This window comes from Vitis riparia, chromosome 19 (genome assembly GCF_004353265.1).
Source record: "Vitis riparia cultivar Riparia Gloire de Montpellier isolate 1030 chromosome 19, EGFV_Vit.rip_1.0, whole genome shotgun sequence".
NCBI classification, from domain to species: domain Eukaryota; kingdom Viridiplantae; phylum Streptophyta; class Magnoliopsida; order Vitales; family Vitaceae; genus Vitis; species Vitis riparia.
Window position 1 is genome coordinate 23,183,536 of NC_048449.1, and position 18,999 is coordinate 23,202,534.

At 32.3% G+C, this 18,999-nt stretch overlaps 1 protein-coding gene and 1 pseudogene across 1 annotated transcript; both read left to right on the top strand.

The window, feature by feature from the left end:
* The first annotated feature begins 650 nt into the window (after positions 1-650).
* Positions 651-14,854, top strand: LOC117908342 (annotated as a pseudogene).
* A 1,783-nt stretch (positions 14,855-16,637) lies between these two features.
* LOC117908343 (secreted RxLR effector protein 161-like) lies at positions 16,638-17,357 on the top strand. The gene has a single exon (XM_034821935.1). The coding sequence runs from the start codon at positions 16,638-16,640 to the stop codon at positions 17,355-17,357; it is 720 nt and encodes a 239-aa protein (XP_034677826.1).
* Positions 17,358-18,999: the final 1,642 nt, after the last annotated feature.

Here is an 18,999-nt window from a genome sequence, read left to right on the forward strand (position 1 = left end):
TCAAAATGAATTTAATGAATCCTCAAAAACAATTAATGTAGCCCAAGTGGGAGAATGTTGGAAAATTTTTATATGGGCTAACATTAATTGAATAATTTGTATTTGCAAAAACGGGTTAATGGATAGTCTATTCTATAATGAGCCCAATTAACTAGTGATCACATTTTGGATTGGGTTTTGCATCTTTTGAGTAGAAGCTCATTGAAGCCCATTATGGGAGGGCTCAATGAGAATCCAATTTGAGTTATGCTAAGTCCCCTCTCTAATCTAGATAAAAAGGGTTTTCTGTTTTCCCATAGAGCCACCATAGCTATTATCAAGATCATAGAGAGGAAGACTTGGTTACAACAATCAATCACGTTATTTTTATCATGGCTCAAACAGGTATGTTCTTTATAGTGATTTCCTTTTGTTAGTATCCTTTAATCATGTATGATTAATCTATGTGATTATATAAATATTTTTACAATATCATTTTTGACGTTACTAAATATGGTGCCCGGGCTGATGGAAACTCTGATATCAGCCAGGCGAGGACAATGTAATTATAATATTGTAAGATATATGTTAAACTTAAATTTCTGCTAAATGGGTCCTCTATTGAATGTTTCTTAGGCCTTAAAGCTTGCGGAAATGCTTGTACATCACCTATGGCAAGTACAGTTATGATTCCAGAAGGGACATATGCACTAAGCCAAATAACCATTTGGGAGGCCCTTGCAAGGCTCCTATCAACTTCATTGTCCAAGGCACTACGAAGGCCCCGGTGGATACCAACAGGTTCAAGGCTAAAGCTGGTTGGATTGCTTTCCAACAAATCAACCAATTCACGTTGTTTGGTGGCGGAGTTTTTTATGGCCAAGGAAAAACTGTATGGGGCAGAAAAAGCCCCCGTTCTGCATATTGCAACCAACTTCCCATTGTAAGTTCATGTATATATATTCTTATGTAATTCTTTCATTTTGTGTGCATAATGAGGACATGACAGTATAAGCTTTGGTGCATAACAGAATCTGAGGTTCAAGTTCATAAACAATATCATGGTCAACGACATAACTTCAAGAGACAACAAACAGTTTCATATTAATCTTTTAGGGTGCAAGAATTTGACTTTCTACAACGTTGCAATTAGTGCACCAAAAGAGAGCCTTAACACAGATCGATGGAAATCGCATTGGACGTTCCTCGGGGATCAATTTCACTTATTCAACCATAGAACCGGAGATGATTGTGTCTCAATTGGTGATGGCAGTGAGCAAATTAATATCCAAAGAGTAACTTGTGGGCCTGACCATGGCATCAGCATGGGAAGTCTTGGAAAGTACTCCAATGAAGAACCTGTGGTTGGCATTAGTGTCAAGAACTGTACCTTCACCAACACCCAGAATGGCGTGAGAGTGAAGACATGGCCTGCTTCCCATCAAGGCACTGCCTTTGAAATGCATTTTGAAGATATTGCTATGAATAATGCTGGCAATCCCATAATCATAGATCAAGAGTACTGCCCCCATAACCAATGCAACTTGAGGGTACTTTTAAAGGAAATGAGAAGTGTCATTTCTATTGCTTATTTTCCCCATTTTTCCCTTCATTTTCATCGGTTTAGAAATTAAGGGTTCATTTGGTCATGTTTTTTAAAACTTATTTTTAAAAATTGTTTTTAGGTTAAATAACAAAAAATGGTTTTTAAAACTAATGAAAACAATTCCTACTGGTTCTCTAAAAGTTGTTCTCTATGTCATTTTGTTTTTAAAAATTATTTCAAGAAAACAATAGCTAAACAATGTTACGAATTTTTAAAAATATTTTTCTATTTTTAAAAACAAAAAACTGTTTTTAAATCACATAGTCAAACAGGCTCTAACTTTCCATTGTTCCAGATTCCATAACGCATTAAGCTCAGCAATGTTAGCTTCAGAAACATCTGGGGCACTACCTCAACTTAGGTTGCTGTCAAGCTTGTTTGCAGCCAGGGAGTACCATGCCAAGACGTCGAGCTTGGTGACATCAACTTGAAATACAATGGAAGCGAAGGCCCTACCATGTCACAATGTAAAAACATTAAGCCAAATCTACTGGGCACGCAGCTGCCAAGGACTTGTGCCCAATTAAGCTATTTAAATCTTCTACGATTTTTATATAGTTACCTCATGCATTTTCTAGTTGATTGCTGAAGAACCACCTCCACATAGTAAAAGTAAAACACAATGAATAGACTTTAATATTATACCTTGAATAGATAGGTACGTTAAAGAAATATTTGAATGGATAACATAAGAAAAATAATCTCAATGTTTTGAAAATTGCATATATCACCTCATTTTGGCACTTCTGTCGTTATTTATACATGAGATAGGGATTTATAAATTATTAAAGATTATTTTTCTCCAAAAGAGGTTACATTTTATGCTTTTAAAAAAGGATAGTCATTCTTCCGAATTTGGTTTTCTATAAGAATATTTAATTAAAAGGGGTAAGTAAAATAATCCATAATTTGTAAAAGTAACCTTCATTATCTCTCAAATCAAATAGAAAAAATATATATTTATAATAAAGAACCTTCTAAATTCAAATCTCTTTCTTCTTCTCTCTCTTCACCACCTTTGAAATCTCTTTCTTTCTCTCTTCATTGCCTTTTCTTATTTCTGTGTGGTAGCCACATCCAATTCACCTTTCATTGATGCAATGACTCCTTTGATTCGTCACAATTAGTCAAAGCGCTTGGCTAATGTACTCCACTTGGAGGCTATTTAACCACATCCTTCATACCATGGCATCATACTATTTAACCACTTCATCTTTGCCACATTTCAAAATCACTATATATGGGAAATAACACTTATTTTGAATAATAATGGACATCCTCCATATATCAAATTATCACAAACGAACAATTGACCTCATATTTCTAGACCCCTAATTTTGTTCTCTAGTATTACAATACATACATACTCCACATTTATCCCCATGTATTAGAGTTGATGAGGAATATTGATCATATATTTCAAATGTTTAGAAGTTTTAAAAGGCTCTAGATAATTTGGAAAAAAAAATGAACTCGATTTTCAAATTTGAGAAAATAAAGGCTAATCTTAAAAGAGAAAAACACCCAAGAGGGGCGTGAATTGGGTTTTTCAAAATCTTTTTCAACACAACAAATTCAAGCATAATAGAAGCAAATATAAAGAGATAGAGTTAGAGAAATCAAACTCAGATTTTATAGTGGTTCGACACTTCCTTGCCTACGTCCACTCTCCGCAAGCTCCTAACCGAGTGAGGGTTCCACTAACTTGAAGTTTTAACCAAGCTTCTAATCTCCTTTACACTTGGATTCCAGCTCCAATGGGTTCTTACACAATCTCTTCAAGATTCAACTCACTTGAAGGCTTTAACACTCAATTTTACAAGAATGAATCCCTCAACCTAGCTCAATGATAGCTAAAATACAAATCAAAGCTAGGATGAATCACAAAGGTGCACTAAATGATATGCAAGTGAAGATTTAATACACTAAGAAAGAAATGAGAGCTTTTAAGGCACGAACAAGTGGATAAACAAATAAATGCAAGTGCTCTCTATGTCATAAATGAAGTGGAGCTCTCAATTTATAGGTTCCTAACCTTGGGAGCCAAGAAAAACAAAAAGCAGCCTCAACCGGTAGAGCTAAGGGTCGACCGGTTCACTAGCCGTTGGAACATTTAATGTTTTGGCAGGTTACCGTTGCTTCAACCGGACCTTGACCGGAGGTCGACCGAGAAGGAAAGACTACTGGAAGAGAGAGAGTGTTTTTGCACTCCTCAACCGAACCTCAATCGGGCAAAGGGAATCCGTCGACCGGTACCCTGGCTGGTTGCGCCGGTTGGCTCAATGTCTCGACCGATTCAATGTTTTGACCCCGAAAACCTATATTTTTCTATTCTTTTCTCTTCTAGCACTTAGGTAAGGTCTTTAGGTAAATTAATATGCCAATTTTGAAACGTTTTGCCTAAGGTACATTTGATAAAACTCGGATTTTAATGAAGCTGTAACTTTAAAGAATAAACTGAGTTTTTCAAAAATACATGAAATGATATGTAAACCCTAACTGCACCCATGTATTCATCTTACATTTGTTTCCTATGAATAAAGGTCTTCCAAACGTCTTGATTTTGTATCCATTAGGTCCTTTGATGAATTTCCAAATTAATACTTGAGATTCTTTACAAATCAAACCAATTAGTAACTTAACCATAGTTTGTTATCATCAAAACCTGATTAGGAGAACCCTTTGGCTAACAAAATTGATTATCAAGTAGATTCTCGATTAGAAATCAAAATCCAAATATATTTTTCTCTTTTTCCTTGACAAATCAGAATTCCAATTTCTCTCTTGTACAAATATGAAATTTATGCTATTGGAATCAAAACTCCAAATCATTTTCTAAGTTAGATTCTCTTCTAAAATTAAAATGGAAATCTATTTCATCCTTGTGGTTCAAATTGATCTTTGGAATACTTGCACATTCGAAAGGAAAATAGTATCACGAGTTTTGCAATTAGAGTTCATGGATCAGGCATTTTAGGAGTTCTTATACCTAATGAGGACGTTTACCTTGATTAATTTAACACTTATATTGCAAAGATCTACATAGGAGTTCTATAGATTTATTTAAACATTTATGGGCATATTTATCCTATTTGTAGCATATTCTAATGATATTTTTAAACATTGATATAAATTGTTTTCTTGAAGGTTTCAACTATTGAAAATTATTGTTCAAGCCTAATGTTAATCTTTTTCTATGGTGGATTTCAAATAATTAATAAATTCTTATTTGATTATTTGTAGGGAAAATAAACATCTTCAATGTTTGATATGAAAGAAGATAGAGTAGATCACTTTCACAATACATGGATGCTACTCTTTCTATACTTTTAAAGATGGTTACAATTGGCTTTATGAGGGATAATGGTATTCTAGTTCTTTTAATACTTACTAGTAAAGGCTCACATGCCATGCACATACATTGAGTATAATTTCTCAATAGATGTAGGGAACCTTGCAATCATGCTTAAAATATAAAGTTAACCAGTATATTAAATGAAATTTTTGTTTAGGAAATATGATTACACAAGAAAAGGAAAAAAGATTGTTAATGTGTTGGAAACCTCTCTGGTTTAAAGCCCCAAGCATCAAATGGATGATAATAACAATTATCATAGGAAAAATAGGAAAGGAAAAGAATATATAAATATTTTTTTTTCCTAAACAAGGGATTTCCCATTTTATAAGAAGGACCAATATATATATATATATATATATAAGAATTGTTTAAATTACTACAAAAAATTTATATACTTTACAATAATTATATAATCTATAATTGTATGTGTTAAAATATAAAATTAATACACTTATAATGTAAAATTAATGTCCTTATATAAAACATATCACTCAAATTAGATTTAAAAAAAATCAAAACATTTACAAACCATTTAAAGAAAATACAACAGTAATAAACTAAAATAAGGTTCTATGGAATAATATTGAAAAAAAAACCATCCCTGATAAAGTGGGTTATCTCTAAACTTGAAGATGATCATATTTCTCAAATTTGAAGATGGTCAAGATAAAGTTTCCTATCATATTTCTATTTTGTTGGAATTTGAATAAGTACATAATAATTTTTGTTTTATTTTATGGATGATAACTTCTTTTAACATGTTAGTATTCATCATCTTTCATTTTACCATCCATTTTTAGAGACTTTAAATGTTTTCTTTTGATACCCATTTTTTAATTTCAATGAATAAATTGGGTATAAGAGATTTGCTAACTTCACTTAACAACTTCTATTTAAGATTTAGAAACTTGTATCTCATATTTAAGAACCTTTTAATGCATAATTTGTGCCAATTAAGGGAGGGGGGGAGGTGGTGGAGTTAATAAACAATCAATTTTAATTATTTAAATTCACTTCTCAAAATTAAAATTAAAAATCCCTCTTGTATGATCTAAATTATCTTATATGTTTTTGTTTAAATCCCTATACTCCTCTATTGATAATTATATAAAAATATTAATTATCGTAACAAATTCTTTTTTTCTTCCACTCTATTTGGGCATCTATTATATTGAAAAACGAAAGAAAAGAAACCCCATACATATTTAAAATAATTTATTCGAGAAGATTCTATCATTAAAAATTCCACAAAAGTTCCAACAAAAAAAAAAAAAAAAATGACAAATAGTATATATGCATACAGAAAAGAGTGCAAAAGACAAAAATGTATTTATTAATTTAAATTTAAAGATAAAATGTAAGAGTAATAAGCCAATATTGAAAAAGAGAAAGTTTACTTTAATAAAATTCAAATCTCATAAATTAAAAACTTCAAAAGTATCCAATCAAATCCTTTAAAATTCTTTCCTTCTAAAAATTCCCTCTATTCCAAATCCATTATTTCCTTTTTCATTTAAATCCCTTTATTCCAGAGTGTAAAAGAAAATAATAACAATCTTCCTAATAAGTTATTAACATATAAAATAAAAAATAAAAAAATAACAATCTTCTAATAATGTAATAACCTATGAAGCAAAGTTAAGAACACTTAGGAATGTATTATTTTTTTTTCTTCAAGAAAGATGTTAATTTTTCTTTTATCTAAATATATTACATTTAGAAATAATTGCTCTTCTAATATCGAAAATTAAGAAATATTAGAAGAGTAATTTTTTTTAATAAATTATAAAAAGATCCAATAAAAAAAATATTTATTCCTTTATTCAGGCATATTAAAAAAAAAAAGACAATATTCTAAAAATAGGTAATAGAAAAAATATCATAATGAAAAGGTTTATTTCTTATAGTTATATTAAAAAAAGAAACAAGGTTAGTTCAAAGATAGAAAAAAAAAAACATTAGAAATATTATCAGTTTTTTTAGTTTTATTTTCATATTCATCTTGGGGTTTATATAAAAATTATTAACAATATGTTTTGTGAATAATTATTGAACTGTTAATTATTTATTCGGTGGTATTATAGTCTGAGATGGTGAGATTAGGGGAGTAGAGTACAGAGCAGGTCACTTCTGATGTAATATATCTTTTCTCTTCCAACTAAGCCCAAATAAATAATGGGCTTGGGCAAAGCCCTAATACCCAACTGAATGGACTGGCTTGGTTATCTAAGAATTTGTTGCTAGTGCCATCATCATTATTTGTGGGTATCGAAGAATTTCATTTAACCATGAAGATATTTCTTTACAACAAGGGATTGAAGAGCTTTTTAAATCTTAAAAGTGCGGTTTAAAAATCAAGAAGTTTTCATTCCTTAAAATTTTTAACAATTTTAAAAAAAAAATTAATAAAAGTATTTTTAAAAATTCAATTGCATAATAATGGTAATTATTTTCATAGATACTTGTTCTACTAAACAAATAAATAAATAATTAAATAATTAAATGCTATCCTATAAGAACGCACATTCAAATTTTTTATAGGTATTTATAAAAAGATTCTTTTTCACTTGTAAATATAAACTTAATATTATTCAATTCTTTTTAAATCCACCCTTATTAGGAGATTAAAAATAATATTCTTATTGAAATTTCATTAAATCTTGTGACACTCACTACATATTAATACTTAAATTTTTTAAATAGCTTGAAAAATTATATCTTTTTAAAGTAAGTCTCCGGTAGTTTTTTCTAAAATTATATACCTCCAACTAGTTTTGTATTGTGCTAACTTTAATTCCACTTTCAATATAATGCTTCTTATCAATTTTTTTTTCAAAAAAAAAAAATTATGGTAGGAATCATTAACATTGAATACATATTCAACAAAACTTCAATTAGGTGAATATGAAAAATTATATATTGAATGAGTCTAGATTGTCAAACACTTGAAAATACAATGGAAGGTAATACTATTGTAATACTCTCCTTTTATAGTCGATCATATTCATACAAACATAATTAAATTTGGATGGACTTCTAAATATAAGTTTCATCATTAATTTGAATCAAGATGCAAATTGATGAAAATTTGAATCCTCTAAAGAAGTTACAAAGAAAATTATTATAGTAATCATTAATTGAAGGAAAGAAATTTTATTTTTTAAATATCGAGATAAAAAGAGAAAATTAAAGTCATGGAATTACTTTCAAAGCTAATCCAATTGATGGAAATTGAGAAAACTCCTAACAGCCAAATAATCAACCCTAAACATAAAATAAAGCATTAAGGCATGAGGACTTAAATCTAATTGATATGAAACTAAGACTAATGCTTTCTCCAATATTACAAGTCATGTGCATACACTTCTCTATAAGATATATATATATATATATATATATATATATATATATATATATATATATATATATATATATATATCACTTTTCCTTCAAATAATGTAATTTTTTTTTCAAATAATCTTTAACAAAACTTTATTTATTTATTTTTCAACTATTGTAGCATTTCCTATATGTAAATTTACATTTCTTGGACACTACAAGTGATATAAAAATTGACATGACATAAGTGATATAAAATAGACATATAACTACAATGAAAAAAGAGGTTAAAATTAGAATTCACTCAAGCTGGAGAATTATTTATTCTAATAAAAATATTAAAGAATACATTACTTATTATAACAAATTTTTACTTTTTATTTTCATCCCTAGTGAGCATCTATAATATGAAAATAGAAATAAAAGATCCCATTCATATTTAAAAATTTATTTAGAAGATCCTATCATTGAAATCCATTAATTTAAAAAAAGGAAAAAGATGAATGAATAATATGTACGAAGAAAAGAGTGAAAAGACAAAAATGTATGTATAATTTAAATTAAAGAGAAAAACAAGAGTAATAAGCAACATTGAAAAAGAGAAAATTTGCTTTAATAAAATTCAAACTCCTATCATTGAAATTTACTTTAGTAAAATTTTGTACACGCATTTGATAGAAAACAAAAAAAAAAATCTTTTTTCACTTTGTTAATGTAAGCTATTTTTATTTTTTGAAAACAAACCTTAATTAAGATATTAAAAACAATATTTTTATTTTTATTATTTATAAATCTTATTGACACTCACTAATTATTAATTCTTTATATTTTTCAAATAATCTTAAAAAGTTAATATCATTTTAAAGTAAGTTGTTGGCAGATCGGAGGGTTGGCCGCGTCCATCAACTCCCCTTGTGTTCGTCGTGGGCGCTTGGGTGAATGCACTATAAGTTTAGGGTATGCGTCTTTCCTAACAGCAATTGCTTTTAAGAAATTTGGTAGCGCCTAATGTCCTACAAGTGGTATCAGAGCCGAGGTCACGGGTTCGAACCCAGGGTGTCTTGGGGAGGGGGGGGATGTTGACAACGTCCATCAACTCCCTTGTGTTCGTTGTGGGCCTTGGGTGAATGCACTATAAAACTAGGGTATGCGTCTTTCATAACATCAATTGCTTTTAGGAGAGTTGGTAGCACCTGAGGTCCTACATAAGTCTTTGTTAAATTTAGAAAATGAATGACCCTTAATTCATTAAAATTATATGCACTATTTTTCAATTCCATTTTCACTATACTTCTTATCATTTTTTATGGTTAAAATCATATGACAATGAATACATATTCAACAAAGCTTCACCCAAACAATAAATATGAAAAATTATAAATTGAATGAGACTAGATATTACCTAACATCGATGAAAGCGTAATAAGATGGTAATACTATTGGAATACTCTCCTCTTTGATAGGTTAAATCATATTCATACAAACACAAGCTAACATTTGAATTAAACTTTCTCAAATGTAAGTTTTCATCATTAATTTGAATCAAAATGCTTGATTGGAAAATTGGAAGTTCTTCAAAGAACTTCTAACACAATATTATAAGCAATCATTAAGTAATTATGAAGATTTGAATGGAAAGAAATTTTATTTTAAAAAAGATAGTGATAAAAAAGAGAAAATTAAAAATCATGGAATTGCTTTTAAAACTAATTCAATGGATGGAAATTTGAGAAAACCCCCTAATAGCCAAATTAATTAACCCTAAACATAAGAATAAAGCATTAAGGGCATGGGGACCTAAACTTCACTCAATGTAGACCTCCATCTGCATATCTAATTCATTCAATGGGCCATATTTTTATACTTTTTGTAGAGAAGACTAGACTTTTGCCCCTTGTGTTATCCAAGGCTAAAACAAAGACTAATTGTTTTCTCTATTCCAAGTCTTCTACATATCTAAGCCATCCAAATGAGTCATACTTTTTATGGATAAGGCTGGACCTTTGGCCTAGTGATATGAAGGCCAAGGTGAATACTATTTGCTTTCTTTATTCCATGTCTTTCGTGTACCTAACTCATCTAATGGGCCACACTTTCCATGGATAAGACTAGACTTTTGCCCTCGTGATATGAAGGCCAAGACTAATTGCCTTCTATGTAGGGTAATAACAGAAGGAAGTTTCATATGGTTTTATAACGAAAGTCTAGATTCTATCCATATATTTGATGTATATTTTCTCTCAAATAACATAATATATTTTTTTTCAAATGCTCTTTAACAAAACTTTTATCATTCATTTTTTTTATGTTGTACTATTTTCCTATATCTAATATTTTCAAAGCATCCATCCTATTATGCTATTTATATCTTAGAAACATTCCTTGCTACCTACAACAATTACTTTTATTTGGAAACCAATATGTATTTAGATAGATGACTTAGAACTTCAGAAAAAATTTGTTCATCAATGTAACTTCATGTATGATATATATGCATATGTTCTAAAAAAAAATCGTAAAATGTGCATTATAAATGTTAAGATTCATATATCGATGCAAGTACAAAACAAACAATTCAACAAAAAAACTTTCTCCCTTTGAAAGTGAAGATTATTTTTACTTGGAAACAACATTTATATATAATGAAGTTTTTCAACCTTAAGTTTTTGTCCCTCAATCTAATCCACTAGACACATTTGTGCTTTAAAAGCTAGAACTACTTTATAGGGAAGACCAAGACTTCTAGCTATTGATATAGAGTATTCTTTAAAAGATAAGACTAAGGCTAGATAATTCTTTATAGACTTGTACACAAATCAATAACATGAAAAGGTAGAATCCACACAACTTTGTGGATGAAAATCAAGATTTTCAGCTTCTTTCTTTTTGTTTCTCTTTAGTGCCCAAGGTTTAAGTTTGTGTTTTATATACATAACTTAAAACACAAAATATATGGCCCAACCAAACTATGATTATTCAGATAGTAATTTTAAAAATATATAAATTTATAATTTAATCAATTTGATTCAATTATGTTTGGACATTGTGAGTGTTTAGCTAGGTTGGCAATTCCGGACAAAATTCCTAAGTGTCTCCTAACTCGGCTTTCCTATTCATATTCGGACTACTTGACTTTGAAGACTAAGACTTTGCTAAGAGGCCGAGGTATGTAGCTAAGTGTGTGGTGATTGGATGTGAATCAACCCCGGTTTTTTAATCTTTAATGTGTTAGAAAGTTGGGAAAAATGGTTTTGGTGCAGGCTTTCATTCCTCTATTTCTGGATCGATCCAGGTGTAGGATGGATCTATCAACTAATGTTTTTTTGATCAATCTCAGCCATTAGATTAAGGGTTTCTTTTTACACTTTAAAAACCAATCTTCTCTCATTTTCTGGGGAGAGAGACTACTGAAACGTGGGGAGAGCAGCCACACTCCAAGTGTTCTTCATTTTCTCATTTTTGCTTTCCTAAGTTGGGGTTTTGATCGCAAAGAAATCCACTTCTTAATGTTTTCAAACTAGTTTTCAATGGATTTTCTTGAGCAATAAATGGGTTGATTCATTCCTTCATTCACATCTAAATCTTCATTCTATTTGGGTTGTGCAAAAACCCATTTCTTCTTGTGTCGATTCAAGAAGAGGCCGAGATTGAGCTTGGTGCGGACTCAAGTGTGCTCTAAAAGGAGAAGTTGAAAATGAAGGTACTAGTCAAGTATTCCGGGAAGGATTGGTTGGCTTGAGCTAGGTAAAACATTGTACTTAGTTTTTATTCTTCATAGTGGAGTTTTCAATTGGTGATAGGCCCGTGGTTTTTGATCTCTTCGGAGGTTTTCCACGTTAAAAATCCGGTGTTCATTGTCTCTTTCTCTCACTCTATATTTTGATTTATTTTTTAGGAGTGTTGAAGCATTTGCATGTGTTTTGCATTTATAAATTGTTGGGAGAGTGTTGATGCATACATTATTGCTTGTGGATGTTTTGCTTTGTTGAAAAGTTATTAGAATAAAAAAATTCTTGACATTAAGATAGTTAAAGGTTAGGTAATCTTTGTGGGAGAATTTTAAATTGTTCTACAACACCTATCACCCCCCTCTAGGTGTAGTTCATTATTGAGATTCACATTTTCAATTGGTATCAGAGCGGGTTTTTAAAAGAAAATCATTTTCGGTCCTTGAATCTCAATCATGGAACCTCATCAAGAAGGAGCTTCCATTGGGAGACCACCATTTTTAACCGGCAAAAATTATTCTCTTGGAAAGTGAGAATGCAATATTTCTCAAAATGCAAAGTGAAAAGTTTGGAATGCAGTTGAATTTGGTTGGTCTCCACCTAAGGGTTGGATAGAGAAGAAAGACCAACTAATGTTATCAAGCCTAAGTTGGAATGGGATAGAGTGATAATGAAGCTAGTGAGAACAATGCTAAGCCATGTATTCTATCTTTAATGCCATAGCACAGATGAATTTCGTAGGATAGCCACATGTACTTCGGCTAAGGAGGCTTGGGATATCCTCCAAGTGACTCATGAAGGCACTAATACTGTGAAAGTGTCCAAACTTCAAATACTAACCTCTAGGTTTGAGACAATTAGGATGGAGGATCATGAGAACTTTGAGAGTCTATACAAACTGATGGACATTGTGAATTCTAGTTTTAATCTAGTAGCCCATCCCTAATTCCAAAGTGGTTAGAAAAATTCTAAGATCTCTTCCGGAGAGATTTAGAGCAAAAGTCACTGCCATTGAAGAGTCCAAGGATGGATTTCTTGAAAGTGGATGAACTTGTGGGTTCACTCCAAACCTTTGAAATGACTCTTGGATCACCTAGGAAATCAAAGGGCATTGCCTTGAATGCCATTAAAGAGAAGTCCTTAGGTTCCGAAGGTGAGGGTAATGAGAAATGTCGATGGAGAGGTTGCTAGATTTGCTAGAAAATTCAAAAAATACATGAAGTTCAGGAAATATAAGAAGAAGTCCAAGGAAGATGCTAAAAAATGGAATAATTCAATGGGAAAATCAAATGTAAAAGACAAAAAGAAAGACAAGAGTGTCAAAAAGGACCTTGAGGTTTAATGCTTCAAGTGTGGAGGAAAGGGACACTATGCCACAGAATGTCCCTCAAAGAAAAAGGAAAGAAAGCCATGCAAGTCACTTGGAGTGACTCAGAATCATGTCAATCTAGTGAAAAAGAATCCAATGCTAGTGAGGAATGCACTAATTTCACAACCTTATGGCAAGTGTCATTGATGAACCACTCAAAAAGAAGGTACTTAGTGAGTCTTGTGAGTCAAGTGACTCAAATGGTGATGAGATGAGTTTTACTCTGCATATGAGACTTTGTACAAGGAGTGCTTAAGTCTCAAACAGAACAAGTTGAGTGGAAGACTTCTAAAGGAGTTTAATCAATGAGATTAAAACTCTAAAGGGAGAGAAAAAATCTTTGCTAGATAGATTGCCTTTCTTGAGGGCAAACACTTTGACATGAAGAAAATGTGATGAATTGAAGAGTGAAAATCAAGTGTTTAAGAATGAGTTGAGTCTTAGGAAAGAAGAGTCACATCCTAGCTCTAAAAGACTTAATGATTTGATCAATTTAGAGAGGAAATCATTTGATAAAAGAGGCTTAGGTTTTGTTGATGAAGCTACCACTCCAAGTAGTGGTAAAACAATTTTTGTCAAGTCTTGTGAAGAAGTGGTCCCTAAGAAAATTCCTCCAAAACTGAAACTTCATTGCACTCATTGCACTAAAATGGGACACACCATTGATAGATGTTATGCTAGGATGTTTGAGAGTTTCCAAAGAAAGTTGACCAACCTAATGAATGAATCATTCACTTTGAGAAATAGGTTGTTACAAGGAGGCAAGAGAGTGTTCATGAGAGATTCAAATGTCCCTCATTATAGTGGCTTCCAAGGAAGCACTTCAAATGGAATGACCAAAGTCACAAATGTAAAACAAATATGGGTGAAAAAGAGTGAGCTTAATGCCTTGTTGTCACACTGCACTTAGAGCTAGTGAGTTACACTCATGGTATTTTGATAGTGGTTGTTCACGTCATATGACAGGTAATAGATCATTCTTCACTAATTTCACTGAATTTGATGGAGGAAATGTGACTTTTGGTGATGGCAATGTTGCTAGTGTGAAAGGGAAAGACACAATTTGTGCTCCCGGGATCCCTAACCTTGAAGAGGTTTTGTATGTGGAAGGATTGAAAGCTAACTTGATTAGCATTAGTCAAATATGTGACAAGAAGTTCAATGTTCAATTTTCACCAAATTTATGTAAAGTGTTTGATTTGAATGGAAATTGTGTGATGATTGGTTTGAGAACTTCTAATAATTGCTGTGTTGTTTGTCAAAATCCTTCTACCTCTTTTTCTTCTTCTCTTGTGTGTGGTAGTTCAAAAATTGAATCAATCGATTTGTGGCACCGTAGGTTGGGTCATTTAAACTACCGTGACTTGATGAAGGTTGCAAATAATGAAGTCATCAAAGGGATTCCTAAGCTTCGAAAACCCTCTAATCCTATTTGTGCCTTGTCAAAAGGGAAAACAAACAAGGAGTACGCATAAGAGAGTTGATGAAATTTTGACCCTAAACCTTTAGAACTCTTACATATGGACCTCATGGGACCAATGAGAACTGAGAGTTTAGGGGGCAAGAAATACATTTTGGTGATGGTTGATGACTATTCTAGGTATGCATGGGTTGCATTCCTAAGAGATAAGAGTGAGGCATTCATAAATTTCAAGGACATTGGTTTGAAAATTCAAAATGAAAAAGGGCATCCCATTGAAAGAATTAGGAGTGATAAGGGGAGAGAATTTGACAATTCAAATTTTTTTGAATTTTGTCATTCTCTAGGAATCAAACATGAGTTTTCCGCTCCTAGAACACCTCAACAAAATGGGGTAGTTGAGAAAAAAAATCGTGTCCTTCAAGAAATGGCTCAAACAATGCTAAATCAACATGAACTCCCTACACATTTTTGGGCTGAAGCCATCAACATCGCTTGCTATACTTCCAATAGAACTCACATGCATCCTCATACTAGGAAGACTTGTTATGAGCTGTGGAAAGGTAAGAAACCCAGTGTGAAGTACTTTAGGGTGTTTGGAAGTAGATGTTATGTCTTGAAAGATCATGAAAATCTTGGAAGTTGAATCCAAGAGTGAAGAAGGGATATTCTTAGGATATTCCTCCAAAAGTCGGGCATATAGAGTATACATTTTGAGTTCAAAATGTATGGTGGAATCAATCAATGTGATTGTGGATGATATAGGGTCAAGGTCAAGAGAGTGTGATGATGATAGAATTGATGTGTCAAAAGATATTGAAGTGATTGAAGAAAAATCTGAAGATGAAGAAAAGAAAGATGAGCAAGGAAAGAAAAGAGATAGGGGGAGAATTGAGCCATCAAAGAAAATAAGTCAAGGGTACCTAAGAACCATCCTTTGAGCAATGTGATTGGGAACTATGAGGATAGCATGGTAACAAGGAGACAATCCAAGCTAAATGAGGTAAGCTATGTTTGCTATACCTCCCAAATTGAACCAAAAAATGTTGAAGAAGCCTTGAATGATGAAGCTTGGGTAGATGCTCTTCATGAAGAACTAAATCAATTTTTTAGAAATGATGTTTGGTTCTTAGTGCCTGACCAAAAAATGTGAATGTCATTGGAACAAAATGGATTTTCAAAAATAAGATGGATGAAAATGGTGTGATTGTGAGAAATAAAGCTAGGTTAGTTGCTCAAGGGTTCAAGCAAATTGAGGGAATTGATTTTGATGAAACCTTTGCTCCAGTTGCAAGACTTGAATCCATTCGAATACTCTTAGCTGTAGCTTGTGTATGGAAATTTAAATTGTTTCAAATGGATGTCAAGAGTGCCTTTCTAAATGGGATCCTTAATGAAGAAGTGTATGTGGAGCAACCCAAAGGGTTTCAAGACCCTAGATATCCAAATCATGTCTATAGACTTAGAAAAGCTCTCTATGGTTTAAAGCAAGCTCCTAGAGCTTGGCATGAAAGACTCACATCCTATCTTCTTAAGAAAGGATTCATGAAAAGGGGAGTTGATCGAACATTGTTCATTAGAAGAAATGATGAAGTGTTCTTGGTAGCACAAATCTATGTGGATGACATTGTGTTTGCTCTACCTCCAGTGAGTGCGCTTTAGATTTTGCCAAAAAGATGAAAAGTGAGTTTGAGATGAGCATGGTAGGAGAATTGACCTATTTTCTTGGTTTCCAAGTGAAACAACTCAAGGATGGGATTTTCCTATCCTAATCCAAGTATGCAAGGGAACTTGTCAAAAAGTTTGGGCTTGAGTCAACTAAACATTTTAGGACACCAATGCCAACCAACCTAAAGCTAAGTAAGGATGAATCCGGGAAAGGGGTAGAGGAAACATTGTATAGAAGCATGATTGGTAGCCTCTTGTACCTCACTGCTAGTAGACCGGACATAGCTTTTAGTGTTGGAGTGTGTGCTAGGTATCAGGCATGTCCTAAGGAATCTCATCTCATAGCTCTTAAGCGTATCATTAGGTACATTGCTAGTACTTTAGAGCTGGGTCTTTGGTATCCATTTGACACTCATTCTGATGTAGCTTGCTACACTGATGCCGATTGGGCTGGAAATGTGGATGATAGGAAAAGCACTTCAGGTGGTTGTTTCTATATTGGAAATTGTTTGGTTGCTTGGATGAGTAAGAAGCAAAACTCTGTTTCGCTTTCCATGGCTGAAGCGGAATACATTGCTGCCGGTAGTTGTTGTTCCCAGCTTTTGTGGATCAAGCAAATGTTGAGAGACTATGAGATTGATCAAGGAACCATGATAGTGTTTTGTGACAATACTAGTGCAATCAACATCTCCAAGAACCCTGTTCTGCACTCTAGAACAAAACACATTGACATTAGACATCACTTTATTCGTGACTTAGTTGAAGACAAAGTGGTGTCATTGGAATATGTTCCAATTGAGGGTCAAATTGCTGATATTCTTACTAAACCTTTGGATGTGTCTAGGTTTGAATCACTTAGAAAGTCCATAGGTTTATGTACAGTCAATTGACTTTCTCTAGAACCTGTCTAGGACACCTTCTTGCATATCCTTGAGTCCTAGTTGTCTTCCTATGTTCCTAACTTTAATCAAGTTGATGTCCTGTTGTTTTGGTTCAATCCTTTCTTCATTTTTCATAAATTTCAACATTTGTTGAGTTCATGAGAGTGACATGCTTACACTTTTGTTTAAGAGTTAAATTGACTCTTAATGATCTTAAAAGCTTCAAGATGTTTTTATCTCCATGGCTTGATTGGTAAACATGATATTGAATCCTTGCTATTTTGATTTGATTAGATAAACCTCAAAAGGTTAGCTTCATTTCTTTTAAGTGAGTAACAGCTCATGGTTGAACCTTGTGACTACATAAATTGTGAGTAATGTTCTTTATAGTCTAAATGCAAACTTATGTTTGTCTAATGAGCATTAAAAAGTGAGTAAAGTCATCCAGAATATCCTTGAGTGTTTAAGATTATTCTTTCTTGATTGTTTGCCCTCTCTTTGAAATTAAAAAAAAAAGGAAGAAAAGAAAAATATTAAGTTTCCCAGAATGGTTATGGCTCCTTGGCAATGTTTCAAGAGTTAAAAAGCCTTCATTGCAAGAGTGGGACATCCCTTATGTTGTTATGTTGTAAAGGCCACCTTAGTGATCCTCAAATTAAAAAAAAAAAATGATCCTAAGAATGAAGCTCATGTTTGTGAAATCATTTCAATGCTAAATGTGAAAAACAAATGTTGTATGAATTTTTTTTGGGATGTGAATAAGCCGTGTTAAATAGAAATCCGGCCAAAAGAGGTGCAAATTGACTTCTTGGAATATTATCTTGAATTTCTCTAGGAAGGAAGTGTGTCTTGAAAATGATTTTTTGCTTTATGGGTGGATATAGGTTTATAAGTGGAAAGAAATTAACATACTCACTATTTTATGGCGTCATGAGTAAGTCTTCTTTGAGCTTAAACATACTTGTTAGAATGTTGATGATCATTTGTTTTTTACCTATTCATTTAATAAATTTGGAAGGTTCTTCAATCTTTATGTTTATTAATTTTGTCTAAAGTTAAGCTCTTGGTAGCATTCTTGTTCAATATGAATCAATTCTAACTCATTGATTGAACGATAAGTATGTCATCCTGAATCTTAGCTATGGTGAATCAAATTTTCAATGTTTGGAAAGCTTGTTGGTTTTCTTGTGTTTTTTTTTTTTTGTAAATTTTTTGCCTAAGTCATTTTTCAGTAGGGTGTCGATCGATCTGCTGAATTTGTGGATCGATCCACTGTGTGCATAGTCATGTGACCGAGAGCCCTTGAACGATGTGTGGATCGATCCACAAAGATTGATACCACTTGACTCCAACACTGAGAAATTTTTTTGTAAAAAGTTTCCTACAGTTGCACAATTTTGTTCCTTCACCGAGAGCTCTTGAACGAAGTGTGGATCGATCCACCAAGATCGATACCACTTATGCATTTGTGTCAAATTCCATTTTTGCCCTCATCTGGTTCAACTCCTTTGGTTTAATAAATCAGGGGTATTTTCGTCATTTTTTTATATAATTTAAAAAAAAAAAAACTCAAAATCCCTAAACATTTTTTCTTTGTTTTGTGTGAAAATTTCCAATTGTGTCCCCAAATGGTTATACTCATAGGCTAAAT